Source organism: Nomascus leucogenys, chromosome 17 (assembly GCF_006542625.1).
Source record: "Nomascus leucogenys isolate Asia chromosome 17, Asia_NLE_v1, whole genome shotgun sequence".
Lineage (NCBI taxonomy): Eukaryota > Metazoa > Chordata > Mammalia > Primates > Hylobatidae > Nomascus > Nomascus leucogenys.
Genome location: NC_044397.1, coordinates 80267136 through 80288936, shown reverse-complemented (window position 1 = coordinate 80288936; position 21801 = coordinate 80267136). Strand labels below are relative to the sequence as shown.

The window sequence follows — 21801 nt, the reverse complement described above, 5'->3', positions numbered from 1 at the left end:
AGAACTGGCCAAAGTAAAGGCCACTCATCTGTAATTATACCAGTTTCGTAAATTTACAGAGGACTTTTCCCCAAAGACTTTCAATGTCTTTTAGCCACTGAAAACACTCAATTTTCTCTTACCGCATTCCACGGGAAAAAGCAGGAGTTGAGTTTTCCTCCGTTTTATGAATGGAGAACTGAGACAACCTACACTTGCCTGAAGTTCATCCAATAACACAATATAAAGATTGCAACAGAGAGCTCTTGATTTTAACTCTTCTCTATCACTAAGGGGTGACAAACACAGTGTCCATGCTGTGCTCTCCCTGCCTTATGCCCAGAAGTCACAGCTAAAAACACTGCAATCTTTCCCCTGAATGCAGACTCAGCTGCAAAGTCCTTCTTAACACAATGCTCTGTGCAGCTACTACCAAGAGATAGATGCTGGCATAGGGGGTGAGAGGGGAAAATCATTTACCACCCAAGCAAGGGCAAGACTTAGCAGGATGGGGTAAGAATTCATCAACGTTTTTCACTTGTTTTAGGTATAGGTTATGCCTAAAGATGTCAAATGTAGCCCAATTATTAAACATTCTATTGTATTCTTCACAAAAGCATTTTGTTAATGTGTAGAGTAAGGCATTTTTTATTTTAAAAGTATATATTCACATACACAGTGTATATTTTAGTGGGTTTTGTACAACACTAAAAAGGTATGGGTGGATACATGTATGATATTGTAAAAGTTCCTGGGAGAAAAAAAGCTAGAACTATTCACTATGAGCATTCAGGACTTTCACAGATAAGAATTGAAGGTCAAATTAATGTTAATTATAATGATAAAAACATACGTTTATATTTACTCAGCACCTATCCTGAGTCTGACCCTAGAATAAGTGCTTATTTTTCATCCTTACCACAATGCTATGAGAAAAGAATTATTCCAATTTTATTGATGAAAAAACTGAGATTTGGAGAGTTTAAGGTCACAGAACCAATTAATGGGTGGACCCAAGATGGGAGAGTTAATGTTCTAATCACTATGCATACCTTTCTCCTCAAATCATCTTGAAGAGATTTTATTGACAGGTTGTTTTCATACTGGCAAAGTGAGGCTTATTGTTTTTAAAATCTCAGGAGCCCCAGTATTTAAGTTAAAAGATGATAGAACCCTCCTCCTAGGGTTTTCATGGCCCTAAGTTGTATGTTTTGTCTTAGGTCAGGTGTAAAAATGAAAACACCTAGGTCTCAATCATTTTCTCCTTCAAGGAAGCAAGCTCTTTTAACATAGGTATATAGGTAGGAGAGTATCTATACATAAACACATAGCTCCTTGAGATTTTATATGAATAGGTCTGAGATAGGAAGACCAGGTTCAAGTTTAAGTTCAGTTCAAGAAACAAGGACAAGAGAAAATTCAGCTCCAGAAAGTGAAAGAAAACTAGTGTGGCTGGAGTACAGATACTCTCAAGGTCACCTGGAAATACTGGATTGGAATTTAAGTAAAAATGACTTTAAAAAACCATGTCTTCCAGCTAAGATGGTGTTTTAAGTTCATGCATTTAGTGCCCCTTCCCTATTGCTACTCTCACTCCAAATATGACAAAAATATACAAAATGCCACCCTCACTCCAAATATGGCAAAAATATACAAAGTTACAAACATGTAGGGCTCTTTTGTGTCTGTGTGATAAAAAAAAAAAAAAGATTAAATATTTCCAAAGAAAATGTGGTACATATACTTACGCAGTGGACTACTATTCAGCCTTAAAAAAGAAAGAAATCTTGTCATTTGCAATCACATGGATGAACTGGAGGACATTATGTTAAGTGAAATAAACCAAGCACAGAAAGAAAAATACTGCATGATTTCACTTACATGTGGAATCTAAAAAAGTCAAGCTTATAGAAACAGAGGATAGAATGGTAGTTACCAGGGTCTGGTAAGTTCTGGAGATCTAATGTAACACCATGGTGACTGTAGTTAATAATACTGCATTATTTACTTGAAATTGGCTATAAAAGTAGATCTTAAATGTTCCTACCACACACACACACACACACACACACACACACACACACACACACACACACAAATAACTATGGGGGGTGATGGGTATATTAGCCTGATAATGGGTAATCACTTCCTAATGCGTACATGTATCAAAACATCACATTATACACCATAAATATATACAACTTTCATTTGTCATTTATTACCTCAACAAATCTGAAAAAAAAAGAATAACGTGGCAAAAAAAGATTAAGTATCTCCATGGATCAGAACCAAATAGAAATGTAAAGTATAGTGTAGACAGAGGAGTCCATTAGCCTGTTTCTGTGGGCTAATGAGGAGAAAAATGTCATCAGGAAAAGGCTGGGACCTGAGCCAGGCTCACTGCTGGAAATCTGAAACTGTGGAGGGGGAAGCCCCCACACCACAAAGAGCTTTAAAGATCTGCTTGCCCAGGGAGAGGTGAGAAGGGAGACACAGCCTCACAGTCAGGCGCTGGGCTATGCTGTCTGGGGCCTGGTGCTGGGTCCATCATCATCACGGAACAGAAGGCCCTTGCTGCAAATATTAGACTTGACTCTGCACTGGGGTCCTGGGAGGTAGGAAGTTGGCAACAGCAAATCCCTAGATGGGTGAGGGTGAGCGCAGAGAAAGAATACATGGGAAACAATCTCTAGATGAAGCTCTAAGCTGCAATTCCAAAGCACATGAGAAAAACTAGCACTAAGAAAAATGACCAATAAAATCAACATCAGATGTATCCCCTCCAGATGAAAGAAAGAGAGCAATTTGAAAATGACTTTAAACTGGTGTTTGAAATACAAGTAGGTATTTGCACAGATTATCTTTAGTTGTATTTTCATATTCCTCTAAATTTCTTACCATGTAAATCTTGAAGTTTTAAGTGTTTAACTGGTACTCTTCAGTGACGTGACTGGAAACAGTGTCATCCTTATATTTAGCAACCGACAGACCATCGGAGATGGCTGTGTGCCCTAAGTGAAGGGAGCTTCAAAGGTTCCTGCACCTCTGCAGCACCTTTAAAGACTGAAGCACAATCTTGGGCCAGTTTGCGAAGGCAGATTGGGTATGGGGGGCCAAGGTGGACCATGTGGATGGAAACACTAAGCATACCCTGGGACAGAACACCTTTCTTCGACAGAAGGATGAGAAAGCAGATGGACCAAGAAAAGGACCTCTGGAAATCAAACATGGGCTTTATAACTAACTTCAGGCTGAAGTTGAAATAAACTTAATAAATTCTCCACCTTCTCTGCCACAGAGGAAATATAAGTGTCTCCATTTATAAAGCCACATTATATGCATATTAAAGCAGGAGACCCTAAATATAAAAGATGACCATTTGATGAATGAGTGACTGATTGACCAAGCATTCCAAGTCAGAAAAAAGTTGAGGCATCAAGCACATTCCTCTTACCCTTCATTATGTAACTTCCAAAAAAGCTTTGTGAAAACCAAATCAATTCCAAATAATACACTGAAAAAAGTTTATGTAGTATTTGATCTGAGAATTTCATTGTACTGTTCCAATTCCTATAGTGTGATCACCACCTGCTACTTAAATGAATCATGTTCTCCCCCTTTATCAAAGAAGGACATAACAATCCCTGGGTGTAAGGAAGATGGCGCAGGTAGGGGATATACCACATGCTGTTTTAATCCCAACCAGAGTTTTGGCTTAGGGAGAAAAATACTCCTGTGGAAAGCTGACAAAGAGGACAAGCACAGTGACCCTCATGAAAACAGAACTCCAGGGAGCCATGATGCATTAGCCAATGACTAATTTTAGTCTTTTCTTTTTTTTTTTTTAATCCCAGAAGGAACCGATGACAGTGCTGACAAAATTCTCCTTCTTAACCCCTCAGGGGAGATCCTGGAGGGCTTCCCAAATGTCAGGCCTGTGGCAAAATCTAATTTCCTGGAATCACAGATTCATGAGTGGCAAAGCTCCTTATCCCAGGCAACGCTCAGTTGGACAGATCCCTGATGATGTGTCATAAATGTGTAGATGTGACTGAGGTGGGAGTTGCTTAATTGCTGCTTCCAATTCTGGAACCAAAGACTCTGGGTGATTTCTCAGGCCAGCACTTCCCATGAGGAAAAGGAAATGCCAACCGAGGCAGCAGGTGCTGAAAAGGCTCAGAGACCACTTTGGTCATAAATTCAGCTTTCTGACAGCTCATTCTCTCTCCACCTAACTGCTGGGCGAAGAATTATAATGATTAATGTGCCTTTACTGCCACTGATCTAAAACCAGCAAATTCTGCCAACAAAGATTTATTAGAAAGGAAACGAAGAAACAATATATAATTACTCGACAGTTATTTAGGAGTTAATTATTCAGTCCTTTGTTTCAGTTCTTTCTTCCTCCTACTTAATTTCTTTGGACCATTTTTCTGTAGATTAGGTTACCTCATCCATTACAGATATAAAGCAGGTGAGACTTGAAGCTACTAACAGGGCAATCTGTGGTTACAAGCTGCCATAAAAGGTTTGATGAAGGGAAGAAAGTTGGGGTGGATATTATAATTACCGGAAAAATGATTGATTGTTTTTTTTTGTTTTTTTTTGTTTTGCTTAGCAGGATATAAAGGAAAGTGTGGGCTCTGAAGCCAAACAGACTGAGCTTTGGTTCTGTCTTTGCTCCTTATTAGCTGTGTGTCCTTGGGCAAGTAACCTGGTCAGTCTGAGTCAGCTTCCTCATGGGGAAAATGGAGATGTTAATATCTACATTGGGGGACAGTTGGAAGAATTAAATAAAATTATACGAAGAACCAAATGCAGTTCTTCCCACCTGGTAGGCACACATTATTAAAATGATACAGAATTTACTCTCCTCATACAGTCAAGAGATAACCAAAAGTAAATGCTCTTAAACTGAGAAGTAGGATTTCCCAAGTAAATGTATGCATTTTAACCAGCAAACTTGATGGCTAAAATTTGCAAGCGTTAAACTTTACCTGTCGACTTCCTTGCTTGGAAGAGCAGCTACTTGTGCTCCTTGAAGGTGATACCAATTTTTGGGACACACCAAGGTTCTTCTCATCACTCATCATGGACAGCAAGTCACTTGGCCTCGAGACAGTCAAAATGCCATCAGATGACAAGGGAGCCGAGAGTATGGAAGTCCCCAGTGGCAGGTGGTTTAGCTCTTATCCAAAGTATTTAAAAAACATTTTGGGTGGCCCAAAGGAAACCCTAAAACCTAAAAAAGAGAAATTAGAAAGAAGGACAGAGGCATCAGATATCATCTCTAATTTGCCACAAATTGTCTGCAAGTGGCTTAAACATACTACAGATTACAGAGTCACGATGTTTAGCTATAGCAGGGGCCGAGAAGGAAAAGAAGCTTTACACCATTCTTTTACTGGGAATTTTGTATAGGTGGTTTTTCATGTAGCTTTGCAATATGGCAGGCTTAAGAACATTAATATAAAAATCTGAGTCCAGACACATACAAAATCAGTACTATAAAAAATCTTAAAACACAGTAAGACACCACTTCACATCCACTGTGATAGCTACAATAATATTTTTTTTTGATGGGAAATAACTAGTGTTGGAAAAAGTATGGAGAAATTGGAACCCTCAGACATTGCTGGTGGAACTGTAAAATGGCATAGCCATGGTGGAAAACAGTTTGGTAGCTGTTCTATTTCTCAAAAATTTAAACAGAATTATCATATGATCCAGTAATTCCAATCCTAGGTATAGATCCAAAAGAAGTGAAAACAGGTGCTCAAACAAAAAGTTGTAGACCAATGTTCATAGCAATGTTATTCACAACAGTCAAAGGTGGAAAGAACCCAAATGTCCATCAACTGATGAATGGATGAACAAAATCTGGTAAATACATTCAATGGAATATTATTCAGATATTAAAAGGAATGAAGTACTGATACATGCTATAACATCAATGAACCTTGACAACATTAGGCTAAGTCAAATAACCCAGACACAAAAAAATAAACATTGTATGTTTCCATATGAAATATCCAGAGTTGGCAAATCCATAGAGACAGAAGGCCAATAATTAGTGGTTACTGGGGGGGAGGGCAGAGTGACTGCTTAATGGCTACAGTTTCTTTTTGGTGTGATAAGAATGTTCTGGAACTAGGCCGGGCTCAGTGGCTCACGCCTGTAATCCTAACGCTTTGGGAGGCCGAGGTGGGAGGATTACCTGAGGTCAGGATTTTGAAACCAGCCTAGCCAACATGGCGAAACTCTGTCTCTATTAAAAATACAAAAATTAGCCAGGCATGGGTAGTGGGTGCCTGTAATCCCAGTTACTCAGGAGGCTGAGGCAGGAGAATCACTTGAACCCGGGAGGGGTGGAGGCTGCAGCTCTTTGGGAGTCTTGCCCTGACGGAGGAGTTTCTAGTTTTCAAAGAGGAAATGTGGGCCTAGAATCACTGGCTTCAACCACAGCCCCGGGTTAAGTGTAACTAACATGTTTGGTTACTCCAGAAAACCAGGACTTTATTTAACACACTAAGTTCAAGTAAATTCTACAGCTTTCCTAAGCAGGTTAACAACATCGAAAAAAAAAAAAAAAAAAATATATATATATATATATATATATATATATCTCCAACCCATTCCGTTATTAATGTTCACATAGTCTAATTATAAAAAGAAGAGTATCATATATTTGTCTAGGAACCAGCTAGTTAACTATGATATCAAACTTGGCTAATTATCATATACTCTTTCCTACGCCTTCATTAACACTTAGTTCTTTAAAAATAAAAAAGAGTACGTTAAAGCAATAAGCTAGAATCAAAACAATGAAAAGAAATACAAAATCTCAGAAAATGAAATTAAGGTGCCCAGAGCCATAGAGCTCAATTCCCATGTTACTCTTAGGTAACTCCCCAAATCTCTTTATTCATTTAGTATTGGATCCAATAATAAGTAAGACTAAAAGCAAACCAGCACCAGCCTCTTCATAACATTAGCCTTACTGATGGGGACATGACTAGGTGTAGCTGAAGTTAGAAGCAAATGCAATCTAAAAAGGACCAACAGCGTACTGTAAAGATATATTAATAGTTTGTGGAAAAGCAGTGTTGGCTGTTGCTGTTTGAGAAAGAGAAAAAAAAATTAAAAACCGGGTGGGAGCCCCAAATGATGAAATGTGTGTCTGTGCTTGGGGCGGGGAGGGGGCAGCCACTACTATGGCAACAGATTCCACAGTGGATTAGGAATACCAGCGGAGGGGTGTGTGTGTGTGTGTGTGTGTGTGTGTGTGTGTGTGTGTGTGTGTACAAGCTTTGCTTTTGTTTTTTTCTTTATGGCTGAGGTTCTGTTAAATGAGAGTCTACGAGAGTCTGGGATGAGAGGGGTGTGTGTGCAATGTAAAGGGAGAGAAACATGGGCAATAAATGAAAGTCACAGGAATTCTAAAACCTCCAAAACAGAAACACCACAACCCCGTCCTAGAGGCAGCTGATACAGGGTCATCTTTATCTCTTCGTCCTGCAGAATTTCACTTGGGAGGCAACAGCCAGGGCTCAGTAGGCCAAATCCAATAGCTATCAAAGTTGGCACTTAGAGCTAAGGGCTCTGCCAGCACGACCCCCTGGTGACCCCTACCCCGGTCTCCTTTCCCCTTCTGGGAAAGAAAGAGAGGGGACCCGCAGCCTGTCCCATGCCCAGCCCTATGGTGGAGTCTGGGATTGTTGCCCAGGGAAATATATCTATTTCATCCCCCAGAACCTTTCTGCCTAGCCTCATCAGGAATTTGGTGAAAGCCACCAAAAGCGGCCTAAAAAGTAAAGGAAGTCAAATTCCAAGAGAAGGATATATAGTCGCATGCCACATCATGGGGTTTCAGTCAGTGACAGCCCATGTGTACGCTGGTGGTCCCATAAGACTGTAATTCTGTATTTTCACTGTACTTTCTCTATGTTTAGTTACACAAGTCCTTACATTGTGTTACTGCTGCCTGCAGTATTCAGGACAGTATCATGCTGTGCAGGTTTGTAGCCTGGGAGCAGTAGGCCGTACCACATAGCCCAGGTGTGTAGCAGGCTCTGCTATTCAGGTTTGCTAGGTATACTCTATGACATTCCCACAACAACGATGAAATCGCCTGATGTCACATTTCTCACAGTGTTTCCTATCTTAAGCGATGCATGACTCTACTTAAAACAGGGAAGAATAAAGAAAGAAGGCAGCAGTAGCCCAAGACTAAGGTATCCCAGGTGCCAAGATGGTCACTTGGATGGAGGCAACTACTGTGTCCACTCTAGGGGACACCACAGGGATGGGCTGGGGTCACCAGAGAGGAGGCCTTGGCAGGATGGTGCATATGGAAGACCCCTGAGTGCTTTCATTCCACCCGGAGACCCTTCCATGGAAAACCTCTAATTCAAAGGGTTTATGGGTTTCAACAATATATAATTTCCCTGCTCACAGACTGTGAATAATTTAAGGGCAAACATTTATTTCCACCTTATTTTGTACTGAGAACAGGTATACTAAAGTGCACAAATCTTAAGTGCACATACAGAATGTTACACTTGCAAATACTCATATAATCATCAGCTGGATCCAAAAAATAGAACATTTACAGCCTGCCAAGAAGGCTTCTTGGTCCCCTGGAGCTGATCTTTCTGCAGATTGCTGTCCCTGAGTAAATCTCTCCTGCAAGTACTTGTCAACATGCCTTAAGGATGGAGAGCTAGGACTTGCCCCAGCTTACAGAAACAGGTTTTATGGCTACTTTGGTGCATTCTGCCTAATGTCAGTGTTTGATGTGTGACAGAATTCAGTTTGGGATCTGCTTTTGTTTCAACAAACCACCTGGTGGTGACGTTGAGGAGGAGAGAACTTATGGCCCTTTCCTTCCTCTAAATCACAGAGGCCACCAAATCCAACAGGTGTCAAACACCAGATGCACTTGTGTCAGTTCAAAAATGCCCTGTTTGTGCCTCTAAGATGAGCTTCATCGTCTCTCACCACTGCCACCCACCTTTGAGAAGCTGATGGGTCAGGACTGTGTGAAACGCTAGTGTTTTGGTTAAAAGTCAAATGGACACATGACATGCAAACATAAGCTGTCCTGGGGCTTCCACTAGGAAAAGAGAACCCTGATTTCTACCTAGAATGGGGAAGAATAAATGACCAACACACTGTCAAGTATTTTGGCAACAAAGGCTGATTTTAAGACTCATGTAAGTAGGTTTCACTTAGAAAAGATAACGCAATTTGGGAAAAGATGTAAAGGTGACACTACATACTATATATGTGCGCTGGAAGGAGTCAGACCTAGGTTTGAATTGGTGTTTCCTTATTACAAACTCTGTGCACCTTGACAAATGTGTTAAGCTCTCTGATTTCTATTTTTTCCTGTATAAAATGGGGAATAATAATAGCCACCCCAGAAAATTAGAAGGATTTGGCCAGGTGGAGTGGCTCATGCCTATAATCCCAGCAATTTAGGAGGTGGACACAACTGGATTACTTGAGGTCAGGAGTTCAAGACTGGCCTGGCCAACATGGTAAAATCCCATCTCTACCTAAAATACCAGAATTAGCTGAGCATGGTGGTGCATGCCTGTAGTCCCAGCTACTCAGGACACTGAGGCAGGAGAATTGCTTGAACCTGGGAGGCAGAGGTTGCAGTGAACTGAGATTGCACCACTGCACTCCAGCATGAGAGGGAAGGAGGGAGGGAAGGAGGGAGGGAAGGAGGGAGGGAGGGAAGGAGGCAGGAAGGAAGGAAGGAAGGAAGGAAGGAAGGAAGGAAGGAAGGAAGGAAGGCAGGCAGGCAGGCAGGCAGGCAGGCAGGCAGGCAAGAAGAAAGGAAGGAAAATTAGAAGGATTAAATAAGAAAATGAGGATACAGTGTCTGGCTTTGGAATAGAATAGACACTCAACAGATATAAAGGCTCATGGCCTCCTCTCTTCTGGCTTCCTGAAAGTGGCAGGTGCAGCACAAGATAAGAAGCTCTACTCCTCCTTCAACTACAAATAAAGATGACAGAATCTTAAAATATGTGTGTCCTTCAACATATTAACATCTCCCAAAATCCGTAATGCGAGTGTGAACAGACTAGTGTTAAAGCATTAAAGCAGTGTGCTTACTTTGGAAGAAGACATAAATGCAGAAAGATAAAAGCCACAGAATTCATCACCACTAGCTCGCCAAAAAAGCAATATTATCTGGTAGATTGCAAAGAGTGGCATATAACACAGCTACTTACTAATCCATTAGGCCTGGGGGTCTGCACTCAGACACTTGGCCATGTTTTGCTTGAGAAACAGATTTTGCTTCCATAGTTGGAAACGACTTTCATGAAGGCCAGATGGCATATAATTCCAAATAGTTTGCAATTTCCCAGTAAAATATATAAAGAAATTATGTCCTGAATTAATACTAGAAATTTTTTAAGTGGGATACCTATTTCTGGTCTTTAGTAAAATAAAATTATTCAAATCCCAGATATGCATCTTTTTACAAATAGTACCCTCTGAAACATCCTGATTTCAAAAATGTTACACAGTCAAAAGCAGGGCTTTGGTTATTTGGCTTTAAGCACCACAGACCAGAGATTCAGCATCAGAAGTTTCTGGAAGCAGGTTCTAATCACAACTTCAGATACCGATTGGTGATCCTGGACCTCTGAAGTGCTGTCCATGTCTCCGAACTATCTGAACTGCTGGTCTGATCCAAGGGCACCCATACCTAACTGTTTCTGGGAGAGGAGTACTAAGTTTCTGGGAGATGAGTACTAAGTTTCTGGGAGATGAGTACTAAGGCTCAGTGTCCACAGAAGTCCCTTTCTTAAAGTCTAACAATTCCTCCACAAACCATTTTTCTTTAAATCTTATTCTCACTTTTGGCAAGACAGGAGTCAAGAGGCCTAAAGACTCAAATGCTTACTCTGGCACAACAGAGTATCCATTTCTATTCCCTGCTCCATCCATGGCCTTTACAATCCACTTCTTCAGGGGACATCAGATTGCTCAGAGCCCAATCCAGCAACAGAAATGCACCTGGATGCATATTTGAAGTGTGCAGCTTCCATGAGACAAAAAGCTGGACAATGGTATCTGGCTGTCAGTTTATGCTGGAACCATTTATTTGTCATCACTGAGTAAACAAAACAACAAGCGCAATAACACCAGTCATTAGACAGAATCATGGAGCCTAATAATGAATTCTAGCCCAACCTCTGGCTTAAACAAAGCAAGAACTCCCTCTATAACATGGCTAGATCATCACTGCTTGACCACTTCCTGTGACAGAAACAAGGCACTCCATTTCACCTTTTTAAAAATCTATTCTAGACAGTTTGTCATCATTTAGAGCTGAAATAATGACTCACTATAATTTCATGCGCTGCTCCTAGATTTGCCCTTGGTAACTACATAGAACAAGACAGAACTTTTTTTTAACCATAACCTGCACTGAAACCACCACCATCCCCACATCCCACCCAGCAAATCTTTTCTTCTCCAGACTAAACAGCCTCATTGTCATCATCATCCATTTCTTATGGGACATGGATCAAGAGCCCTTGGGATCCCAGATGTTCAACTTTAATCACCCTATAATTTGTGCTTCTCTAATAATGATGCCCAGATTTAATGACAAGCTCCAGGTGTGGTCTGGACAGAGCAGAAGAGAAGGCAGTGACAACCTTCCTGGCCTCAACCACACTGCAACTGTTAATACTGCTGGATTTGCCTTAGCTTTGGGGGAGCTTGCATCTCTTTCCAGCTCTCAGTGTTCTTACTGGGACTGTCAGGTCATAGGGATTTCTGAGAAGCTGGGCTTCCTTCTTTCTGAAATGGACTTCCTTTACTTCCTTTAACTAAAATTCAAGACTTGACTGTTCTATTATTATTACCATCATTATAATCATTATTAAATTATCACATGTTAATTTTGACCCATGTCAAGATATTTCTGGAGACCAACGGTCATTGGCTGACTTCTTTGTTACGGCATAGATAGATTGCACAGGCATATGAATTCTATACTCACCCAAGTAAATTATACTCGGAGATTTAGTAACGAGAAGAGCACCAGGGGCATGGAGGTCTCTGCAGCCTGACATTAATTTGTTTGTTAATTAGCATTTCTGCATACAAATTTGCCAACCCACTGTAAATACCCATAACTATACAATCACCTACAATTTCTCAAAGCGTACAGATCCACCTTCTTCAAAGTCTTCTGGATTCTTATTTAAAATGCAGATTTTGCTCCACTTTAGATGAGTTGAATCAGAATTTCTATCTAAGGACAGGCCTGATAATCTGCATGTTTAACACATACCCTGGGTGATTTTTGCTTACATTAAAGTTTGAGAACATAACTGACTTAGCCTGTAGCTTTCAACCTTTCTTATTTGACTTTGAGCCAATCCTTCTATTTGTGTATGTGTGACGTGGCAGAGGGTAGGAAGCTAAAACTCTCTTTTATTATCATAGTCCTATGGTTTTTAAAGAGTGGCCCTAAGACTTGCAGCATCAGTATCACCTGGGACCTTGTCAGGAATGCAAAATCTCCGACCCTACCACAGACCTACAAAATCAGGAACTGAGATTGGGACCCAGGGATCTGTTTTTCACAAGTTCTCCAGGTGACCTGAATGCACAAGTCCAAGAACCACTGCCACAGGTTAATATTACAACCATGGCATAGAATCTTTCGGCCTTTGGTATACAGCAGGTCCTCGAGTAATGTTGTTTTATTTAACTGTTATTTAGAAGTTTGGTGATGTTTTTGTGACCAGAAATATGCCACAGGAAATATGCCATTATTTTTATCAATTAGCCTATGGTAAAATTAGCTTCGTATATATCATTTCACTTGAAGTCACAGTTTCCAAGAACTTATCAATGAAGATACATGAGGACTTACTGTACATTTGTCAGGGATTGGAGTAGACCCTGAGTTCTTTTGTGAGAAAGATTTTGTCCCACTGCTTAGCTACTCCTTAATCAAGGGATGGCAAGTACCAGATACATGTGCTTCCAGTCTCCACTCCCAAGCTTCGTCATCATGGCAAAATTCCTCAATCAGCTCTCCAGAAAACTAAAAGACAGAGTTGGCCAGCCAGGCATGGTGGCTCATGCCTGTAATCCCAGCACTTTGGGAGGCCAAGGTGGGTGGATCGCTTGAGCTCACGAGTTCAAGACCAGCCTGGGCAACAAGGTGAAACCCCCGTCTTTACAAAAAATATTAGGTTGGTGTGAAAGTAAGTGCAGATTTTGCCATTGGCACCAACCTAATACAAAAATTAGCTGGGCGTGCTAGTGCACACCCGTAGTATCAGCTACTGGGGAGGCTGAAGTGGGAGGATGACTTGAGTCTGGAAGGCGGAGGTTGCAGTGAGCTGAGATTTTGCCACTGCACTCCAGTCTGGGCGACAGAGCCAGACCTTATCTCAACAAAAAAAAAAAAAAAAGAGAGAGAGAGAGAGAGACAGAAGGCCAGGTGCGGTGGCTCACGCTTATAATCCCAGCACTTTGGGAGGCTGAGGCAGGCAGATCACGAGGTCAGGAGTTCGAGACAGCCTGGCCAACATGGAGAAACCCCGTCTCTACTAAAAATAACAAAAATTAGCCAGGCGCGGTGGCAGGCGCCTGTAATCCCAGCTATTCGGGAGGTTGAAGCAGGAGAATTGCTTGAACCCAGGAGGTGGAGGTTGCAGTGAGCCGAGATGGCGCCACTGTACTCCAGCCTGGGTGACAGAGCAAGACTCCATCTCGGAAAAAAAAAAGAGGACAGAGTCGGTAAGACAGTTCTATCCTGCTAAGATGCATTCCCTTATCCTGATTAAGAGCCGTGATTTCACAGGACATTAGCTGCAATCTGGTCACAAAAGTCAACACATACAGACCTGTCCTTGATCCTCAACACAAAACACCCATGCACCAGGCTCTTGCCAAACATTATAACTTTGAACTATGTACTGTCCAGACTTTATCATTCAGTGGATCACACTCTGAGTGCATAATGAAACTATGTGAGACACTTTTTAAAATGCTGATAAACAGACCCTATCCTAGGTCTATTATATGTTGAAATCTCTGGTGGGGCCAGGCTTTGGTATTCCTAAACCTCCACAGGTATTTCTGGTGTAGGACCAGGGTTGACAAGGTGCTTCTGGGCTGTGAGCCACCATTAAATGATCCAAAAAGACAAGACAATGTGTGCACCAAGCTCAAGCTATATCAACTGATAATGGAACTACCCTATTCTGATCTCTAAGAACTGCTTTCCCTGCATTGTCTTCTAGGAGTATGACCATGGCCTACAATGAGATAATTGCTGTCAATAAATAAATAACCAACCCACTGTAGGATACTGGGAAATTTTGTACAGCAGTATAATAAAGACTAAAAGCTGTGGACTCAAACTGCCCAGGTTCAAGGCCAGCCTTACTAAGTTGCTTTAGGTAAGTTTTTAGTCTCTCTAGATCTCAATTTTTCACTTGTAAAATGGGAATAATTAAAGGATCTCCCTGAAAGGGGTTGTTGAGGTGATTAGATGAGCTAATGCATACAAGACCATTTAGCAGAAGGCAATCACGTTGCTATAAGTCAGGTAGTGTAGGATGTACTGGTCACTATCCTGCACAATATCACAATGGGTATTTTACTCTTTTAATCAGAAAAATGTAAAGGATATATACAAGTATCCATATTACTATCATCCAAAATTAATAGGTCTCCACACATATATACCCACCATTTTTCTGGGTTTTTTTAAACTTAACTTCTTTCTGCAGCTGGCTTATTTTCACTGAAAATTATTGCACACACAAAAACACACAATTCCGTTCCATTCCTGCAACATGACTATGTCTTGAACTTACTCGTTCAGATGTTTCTGACTCTTTCCTATTAAAAATGCTGATGCAATGAACAACCTTGTATCTGCTCCCTGTGAGACTGTGATGATAATTTTCTAAAGCAAGTGGAACTGCTGCATCTTAAGGTAGGACTAGTTTTAGTTTTACTAGATATTCCAAATTGCTATTCAAAATGGCCACACCAACTTACACTGCACAGAGGCTTCCTTTAAATGTCTTTTCTATGGTCATTTACAAGAGAAAAGTAATAATAATAATAAAGAAAGGACTCTTGAATGCCATGCCTAAACGACTGACTTATTCTTAGCTTTTAGAGACTGTGAACAGAGCACCTCCCTCTTTGTCTGAGGTACTAGGATGGACAGAGGGTCAAACTGATGGCTCACCATTGATAATCTTCAGTAGCAAGAGATGAGTATTTCTCTGTGCTTGGCTTCCCTCTGTTGTCACTGTGCTCCAATTCTCTCAACTACGGACTGTTTCCATGTGCAGTATGTGTATTATCGGAGGCCACTTCAAAAACTCTGTGGAATAAGACAATGTATAAATAAATTACTTTTTCTTAATTTAGACAGTAAGATAAGGTGCTGCTGGGCTGTTGGCAAGATGTTCTGGTACTGGTGGTTTTCTAACCGGCAAAAACCACAATGACTTGTGTACCAACCTAATACTTGGCTTCCAACACCAGGATGCCTTCCATTTCATCTTCTGGGTGAGCCCTATGGCTCCCAGCCTCAACTTGACAGTTCCTATGGCCACAAACATCCTTAGAACAAGTGAAAAATGAGGAAAGAGTAGACTCGCAAATAATAGCCTCTAGCTCACAGAATCAGAAAGCCACATATCAAAGATACTTGCCAGTGAAGAAAGGAAGAGATCAAGAGAGACCCAAGCGGCCAATGTTGCTTACTACTAGCCTTCTGAAGTTCACCGATAGACAATTCAAAGCTGATAGGATTCCTGGGAGAGCGCACTTGCAGGCAGATTGGGAGAAGGAGGGAAAGATCATTTCCAAATGATTTTTATGCAAATGTAACCCTATCCTTCACCAGAAGAAATGCTATTGACTCAGATCTTGGTTTTCTACCTTGTTCACAAAGGTATCACCAAATAGATATGTTGACGAATACCTCAAGTGGACTTTTCAGAAGTCTGACATCCTCCTTAAAAAAAGAGAAAGATGTTTGCTACACATCCACCCCTGTGTCTGCCAACACTCAATACCTGAATGCCCAGGGCTTTGCTCCAATGCTGAGTCCCTCCTCCTGGTCACATGGGCCTCACTATTGGCACATGTCCCCTGACCCCTGACCACAGACGTCACTCGGGACAGTGGGTTTTGCTGTAGAGTTGACTTCATCAGGCTGTGTCCTCCCCACTGGCTACCATGTTCTCACCACCAATTTTTTTTGAGACAGAGTCTCACTCTGTCACCCAGGCTGGAGTGCAGTGGTGAGATCTCGGCTCACTGCAACCTCTGCCTCCCAGGTTCAAGCAATTCTCATGTCTCAGCCTCCCGAGCAGCTGGGATTGCAGGTATATGCCACCACAGCTGGCTGATTTTTGTATTTTTAGTAGAGATGGGGTTTCACCATGTTGGCCAGGCTGGTCTCAAACTCCTGACCCCAAGTGATCTGTCCACCTCAGCCTCCCACAGTGCTGGGGATTACAGGTGTGAGTCACTGCACCTGGCCACTGGATGTTTTCTTAACAGCATGACAAGGAAGACTTACTCCCTCTTCCTATCAAAGAGGTAGTTTTGGAGGGGAGAAGTGGGACAGAAAAAGTACAGTTGAAATGTTAAAATGTAACCATCAACTCTTTTAGTGAAATGAAAATGTGGTATATACAGTCAGCCCGCAGTATCTGCAGGTTTCACATCCGTGGATTTAGCCAACCACAGAGCAAAAGTATTCCAGCAATAACAATACAACAATGAAAATATACAGATTTTAAAACAATACAGTATAGCAACTATTTACATAGCATTTACACTGTGTTAGGTATTGTAAGTAATCTAGAAATGGTTTAAATATACAGGAGGATGTGCATAGGTTATGTGCGAATATTGTGCCATTTTATATCAGGAACTTGAATATCCATGAAATTTGGTATTTGTGGCGATCACCGAACTAGTACCCCATACAGCTGTACATACAACAGGATATTATTCAGCCGTAAAAAACTAAAGAAATCTTACAATGGGCAATAACACGGATGACTCTGGAAGACATTACGCTAGGTGAAATAAGCCAGTCATAGAAGGACAAATACTGCATGATTCCACTTATATGAGATATTTAAAATAATCAAATTCATAGAAACAGAAAGGAGAATGGTGGCTGTCAGGGGCTGGGGGGAGGGGAGAATGCCAGTTATTGTTTAATGGAAACAGAGTCTCAGTTAAGTGTTCTAATCATAATATACAGGTGTGTGTGTGTGTGTGTGTGTGTGGTGGTGTGTGTGTGTGTGTGTAAAGTTAAGAGGAACTAGAACAGTGTACTGCCAGGCTCATAATCAAGAGTGTTGCACAACCATGCTGGAATAATGCCTGGAGGACCGGTATCAGGAGCAAGACAGGGCTTGCAAACAGCAGTGGTGAAAACTAAAGGGCTTTGTGGACACATAGCCAGAGCCAGATGCACAAATAGAAGATAAGCTTCTGGGTGTGGAAACTCTCTTCACAAAGCCTCGGGGTTCAAGAGGATTGCTCCAATCCCACTTGTTTTCCATCTTTTTTCTTTTTTTTTTTTTTAATTATACTTTAGATTTTAGGGTACATGTGCACAATGTGCAGGTTTGTTACATATGTATCCATGTGCCACGTTGATTTCCTGCACCCATTAACTCGTCATTTAGCATTAGGTATATCTCCTAATGCTGTCCCTCCCCCCTCCCCCAACCCCACAACAGTCCCCGGAGTGTGATGTTCCCCTTCCTGTGTCCATGAGTTCTCATTGTTCAATTCCCACCTATGAGTGAGAACATGCGGTGTTTGGTTTTTTGTCCTTGCGACAGTTTACTGAGAATGATGTTTTCCAGTTTCATCCATGTCCCTATAAAGGATATGAACTCATCTTTTTTTATGGCTGCATAGTATTCCATGGTGTATATGTGCCACATTTTCTTAATCCAGTCTATCATTGTTGGACATTTGGGTTGGTTCCAACTCTTTGCTATTGTGAATAGTGCCACAATAAACATATGTGTGCATGTGTCTTTATAGCAGCATGATTTATAATCCTTTGGGTATATACCCAGTAATGGGATGGCTGGGTCAAATGGTATTTCTAATTCTAGATCCCTGAGGAATCGCCACACTGACTTCCACAATGGTTGAACTAGTTTACAGTCCCACCAACGGTGTAAAAGTGTTCCTATTTCTCCACATCCTCTCCAGCACCTGTTGTTTCCTGATTTTTTTAATGATGGCCATTCTAACTGGTGTGAGATGGTATCTCACTGTGGTTTTGATTTGCATTTCTCTGATGGCCAGTGATGATGAGCATTTCTTCATGTGTTTTTTGGCTGCATAAATGTCTTCTTTGGAGAAGTGTCTGTTCATGTCCTTTGCCCACTTTTTGATGGGGTTGTTTGTTTTTTTCTTGTAAATATGTTTGAGTTCATTGTAGATTCTGGATATTAGCCCTTTGTCAGATGAGTAGGTTGCGAAAATTTCCTCCCATTCTGTAGGTTGCCTGTTCACTCTGATGGTAGTTTCTTTTGCTGTGCAGAAGCTCTTTAGTTTAATTAGATCCCATTTGTCAATTTTGGCTTTTGTTGCCATTGCTTTTGGTGTTTTAGACATGAAGTCCTTGCCCACGCCTATGTCCTGAATGGTATTGCCTAGGTTTTCTTGTAGGATTTTAATGGTTTTAGGTCTAACATTTAAGTCTTTAATCCATCTTGAATTAATTTTTGTATAAGGTGTAAGGAAGGGATCCAGTTTCAGCTACCTATGGCTAGCCAGTTTTCCCAGCACCATTTATTAAATAGGGAATCCTTTCCCCATTTCTTGTTTTTGTCAGGTTTGTCAAAGATCAGATAGTTGTAGATATGCGGCATCATTTCTGAGGGCTCTGTTCTGTTCCATTGATCTATGTCTCTGTTGTGGTACCAGTATCATGCTGTTTTGGTTACTGTAGCCTTGTAGTATAGTTTGAAGTCAGGTAGGGTGATGCCTCCAGCTTTGTTCTTTTGGCTTAGAATTGACTTGGCAATGCGGGCTCTTTTTTGGTTCCATATGAACTTTAAAGTAGTTTTTTCCAATTCTGTGAAGAAAGTCATTGGTAGCTTGATGGGGATGGCATTGAATCTATAAATTACCTTGGGCAGTATAGCCATTTTCACAATATTGATTCTTCCTACCCATGAGCATGGAATTCCATTTGTTTGTATCCTCTTTTATTTCATTGAGCAGTGGCTTGTAGTTCTCCTTGAAGAGGTCCTTTACATCCCTTGTAAGTTGGATTCCTAGGTATTTTATTCTCTTTGAAGCAATTGTGAACGGGAGTTCACTCATGATTTGGCTCTCTGTTTGTCTGTGATTGGTGTACAAGAATGCTTGTGATTTTTGTACATTGATTTTGTATCCTGAGACTTTGCTGAAGTTGCTAATCAGCTTAAGGAGATTTTGGGCTGAGACGACGGGGTTTTCTAGATATACAATCATGTCATCTGCAAACAGGGACAATTTGACTTCCTCTTTTCCTAATTGAATACCCTTTATTTCCTTCTCCTGCCTGATTGCTCTGGCCAGCACTTCCAGCACTACGTTGAATAGGAGCGGTGAGAGAGGGCATCCCTGTCTTGTGCCAGTTTTCAAAGGGAATGCTTCCAGTTTTTGCCCATTCAGTATGATATTGGCTGTGGGTTTGTCGTAGATAGCTCTTATTATTTTGAGATACGTCCCATCAATACCTAATTTATTGAGAGTTTTTAGCATGAAAGGTTGTTGAATTTTGTCAAAGGCCTTTTCTGCATCTATTGAGATAATCATGTGGTTTTTGTCTTTGGTTCTGTTTATATGCTGGATTACATTTATTGATTTGCGTATGTTGAACCAGCCTTGCATCCCAAGGATGAAGCCCACTTGATCATGGTGGATAAGCTTTTTGATGTGCTGCTGGATTCGGTTTGCCAGTATTTTATTGAGGATTTTTGCATCAATGTTCATCAAGGATATTGGTCTGAAATTCTCTTTTTTGGTTATGTCTCTGCCAGGCTTTGGTATCAGGACGATGCTGGCTTCATAAAATGTGTTAGGGAGGATTCCCTCTTTTTCTATCTATTGGAATAGTTTCAGAAGGAATGGTACTAGTTCCTCCTTGTACCTCTGGTAGAATTCGGCTGTGAATCCATCAGGTCCTGGACTCTTTTTGGTTGGTAAGGTATTGATTATTGCCACAATTTCAGAACCTGTTATTGGTCTATTCAGAGATTCAACTTCTTCCTGATTTAGTCTTGGGAGGGTGTATTTGTCGAGGAATTTATCCATTTCTTCTAGATTTTCTAGTTTATTTGCGTAGAGGTGTTTGTAGTATTCTCTGATGGTAGATTGTATTTCTGTGGGATCGGTGGTGATATCCCCTTTTTCATTTTTTATTGTGTCTATTTGATACTTCTCTCTTTTCTTCTTTATTAGTCTTGCTAGTGGTCTATCAATTTTGTTGATCTTTTCAAAAAACCAGCTCCTGGATTCATTAATTTTTTGAAGGGTTTTTTGTGTCTCTATTTCCTTCAGTTCTGCTCTGATTTTAGTTATTTCTAGCCTTCTGCTAGCTTTTGAATGTGTTTGCTCTTGCTTTTCTAGTTCTTTTAATTGTGATGTTAGGGAGTCAATTTTGGATCTTTCCTGCTTTCTCTTGTGGACATTTAGTGCTATAAATTTCCCTCTACACACTGCTTTGAACGTGTCCCAGAGATTCTGGTATGTTGTGTCTTTGTTCTCGTTGGTTTCAAAGAACATCTTCATTTCCGCCTTCATTTCATTGTGTACCCAATAGTCATTCAGGAGCAGGTTGTTCAGTTTCCATGTAGTTGAGCAGTTTTGAGTGAGTTTCTTAATCCTGAGTTCTAGTTTGATTGCACTGTGGTCTGAGAGACAGTTTGTTATAATTTCTGTTCTTTTACATTTGCTGAGGAGAGCTTTACTTCCAACTATGTGGTCAATTTTGGAATAGGTGTGGTGTGGTGCTGAAAAAAATGTATATTCTGTTGATTTGGGGTGGAGAGTTCTGTAGATGTCTATTAGGTCCACTTTGTGTAGAGTTGAGTTCAGTTCCTGGATATCCTTGTTAACTTTCTGTCTCGTTGATCTGTCTAATGTTGACAGTGGGGTGTTAAAATCTCCCATTATTATTGTGTGGGAGTTTAAGTCCCTTTGTAGGTCACTCAGGACTTGCTTTATGAATCTGGGTGCTCCTGTGTTGGGTGCATATATATTTAGGATAGTTAGCTCTTCTTGTTGAATTGATCCCTTTACCATTATGTAATGGCCTTCTTTGTCTCTTTTGATCTTTGTTGGTTTAAAGTCTATTTTATCAGAGACTAGGATTGCAACCCCTGCCTTTTTTTGTTTTCCATTTGCTTGATAGATCTTCCTCCATCCCTTTATTTTGAGTCTATGTGTGTCTCTGCACGTGAGTTGGGTTTCCTGAATACAGCACACTGATGGGTCCTGACTCCTTATCCAGTTTGCCAGTCTGTGTCTTTTAATTGGAGCATTTAGCCCATTTACATTTAACGTTAATATTGTTATGTGTGAATCTGATCTTGTCATTATGATGTTAGTTGGTTATTTTGCTCGTTAGTTGATGCAGTTTCTTCCTAGCCTTGATGGTCTTTACAATTTGGCATGTTTTTGCAGTGGCTGGTACCGGTGTTCCTTTCCATGTTTAGTGCTTCCTTCAGGAGCTCTTTTAGGGCAGGCCTGGTGGTGACAAAATCA

General features: G+C 40.9%; 1 protein-coding gene across 6 annotated transcripts in view; it reads right to left on the bottom strand.

Moving 5' to 3' along the window:
* OSBPL3 (oxysterol binding protein like 3) overlaps nucleotides 1-21801 on the bottom strand; it is a 199372-nt gene that overhangs the window by 101118 nt on the left and 76453 nt on the right. For all 6 annotated transcript variants that reach the window (XR_004026431.1, XR_004026432.1, XM_030796352.1 and 3 more), the window contains exons 2-3: nucleotides 15239-15376; nucleotides 4977-5221 (exon numbers count right to left, since the gene is read on the bottom strand). Coding sequence is in view for 4 of the 6 variants with exons in the window: in XM_030796352.1 (XP_030652212.1) it covers nucleotides 4977-5072 (96 nt within the window). In the remaining 2 variants the exon portion in view is untranslated. The remainder of the gene's footprint in view (nucleotides 1-4976; nucleotides 5222-15238; nucleotides 15377-21801) is intronic.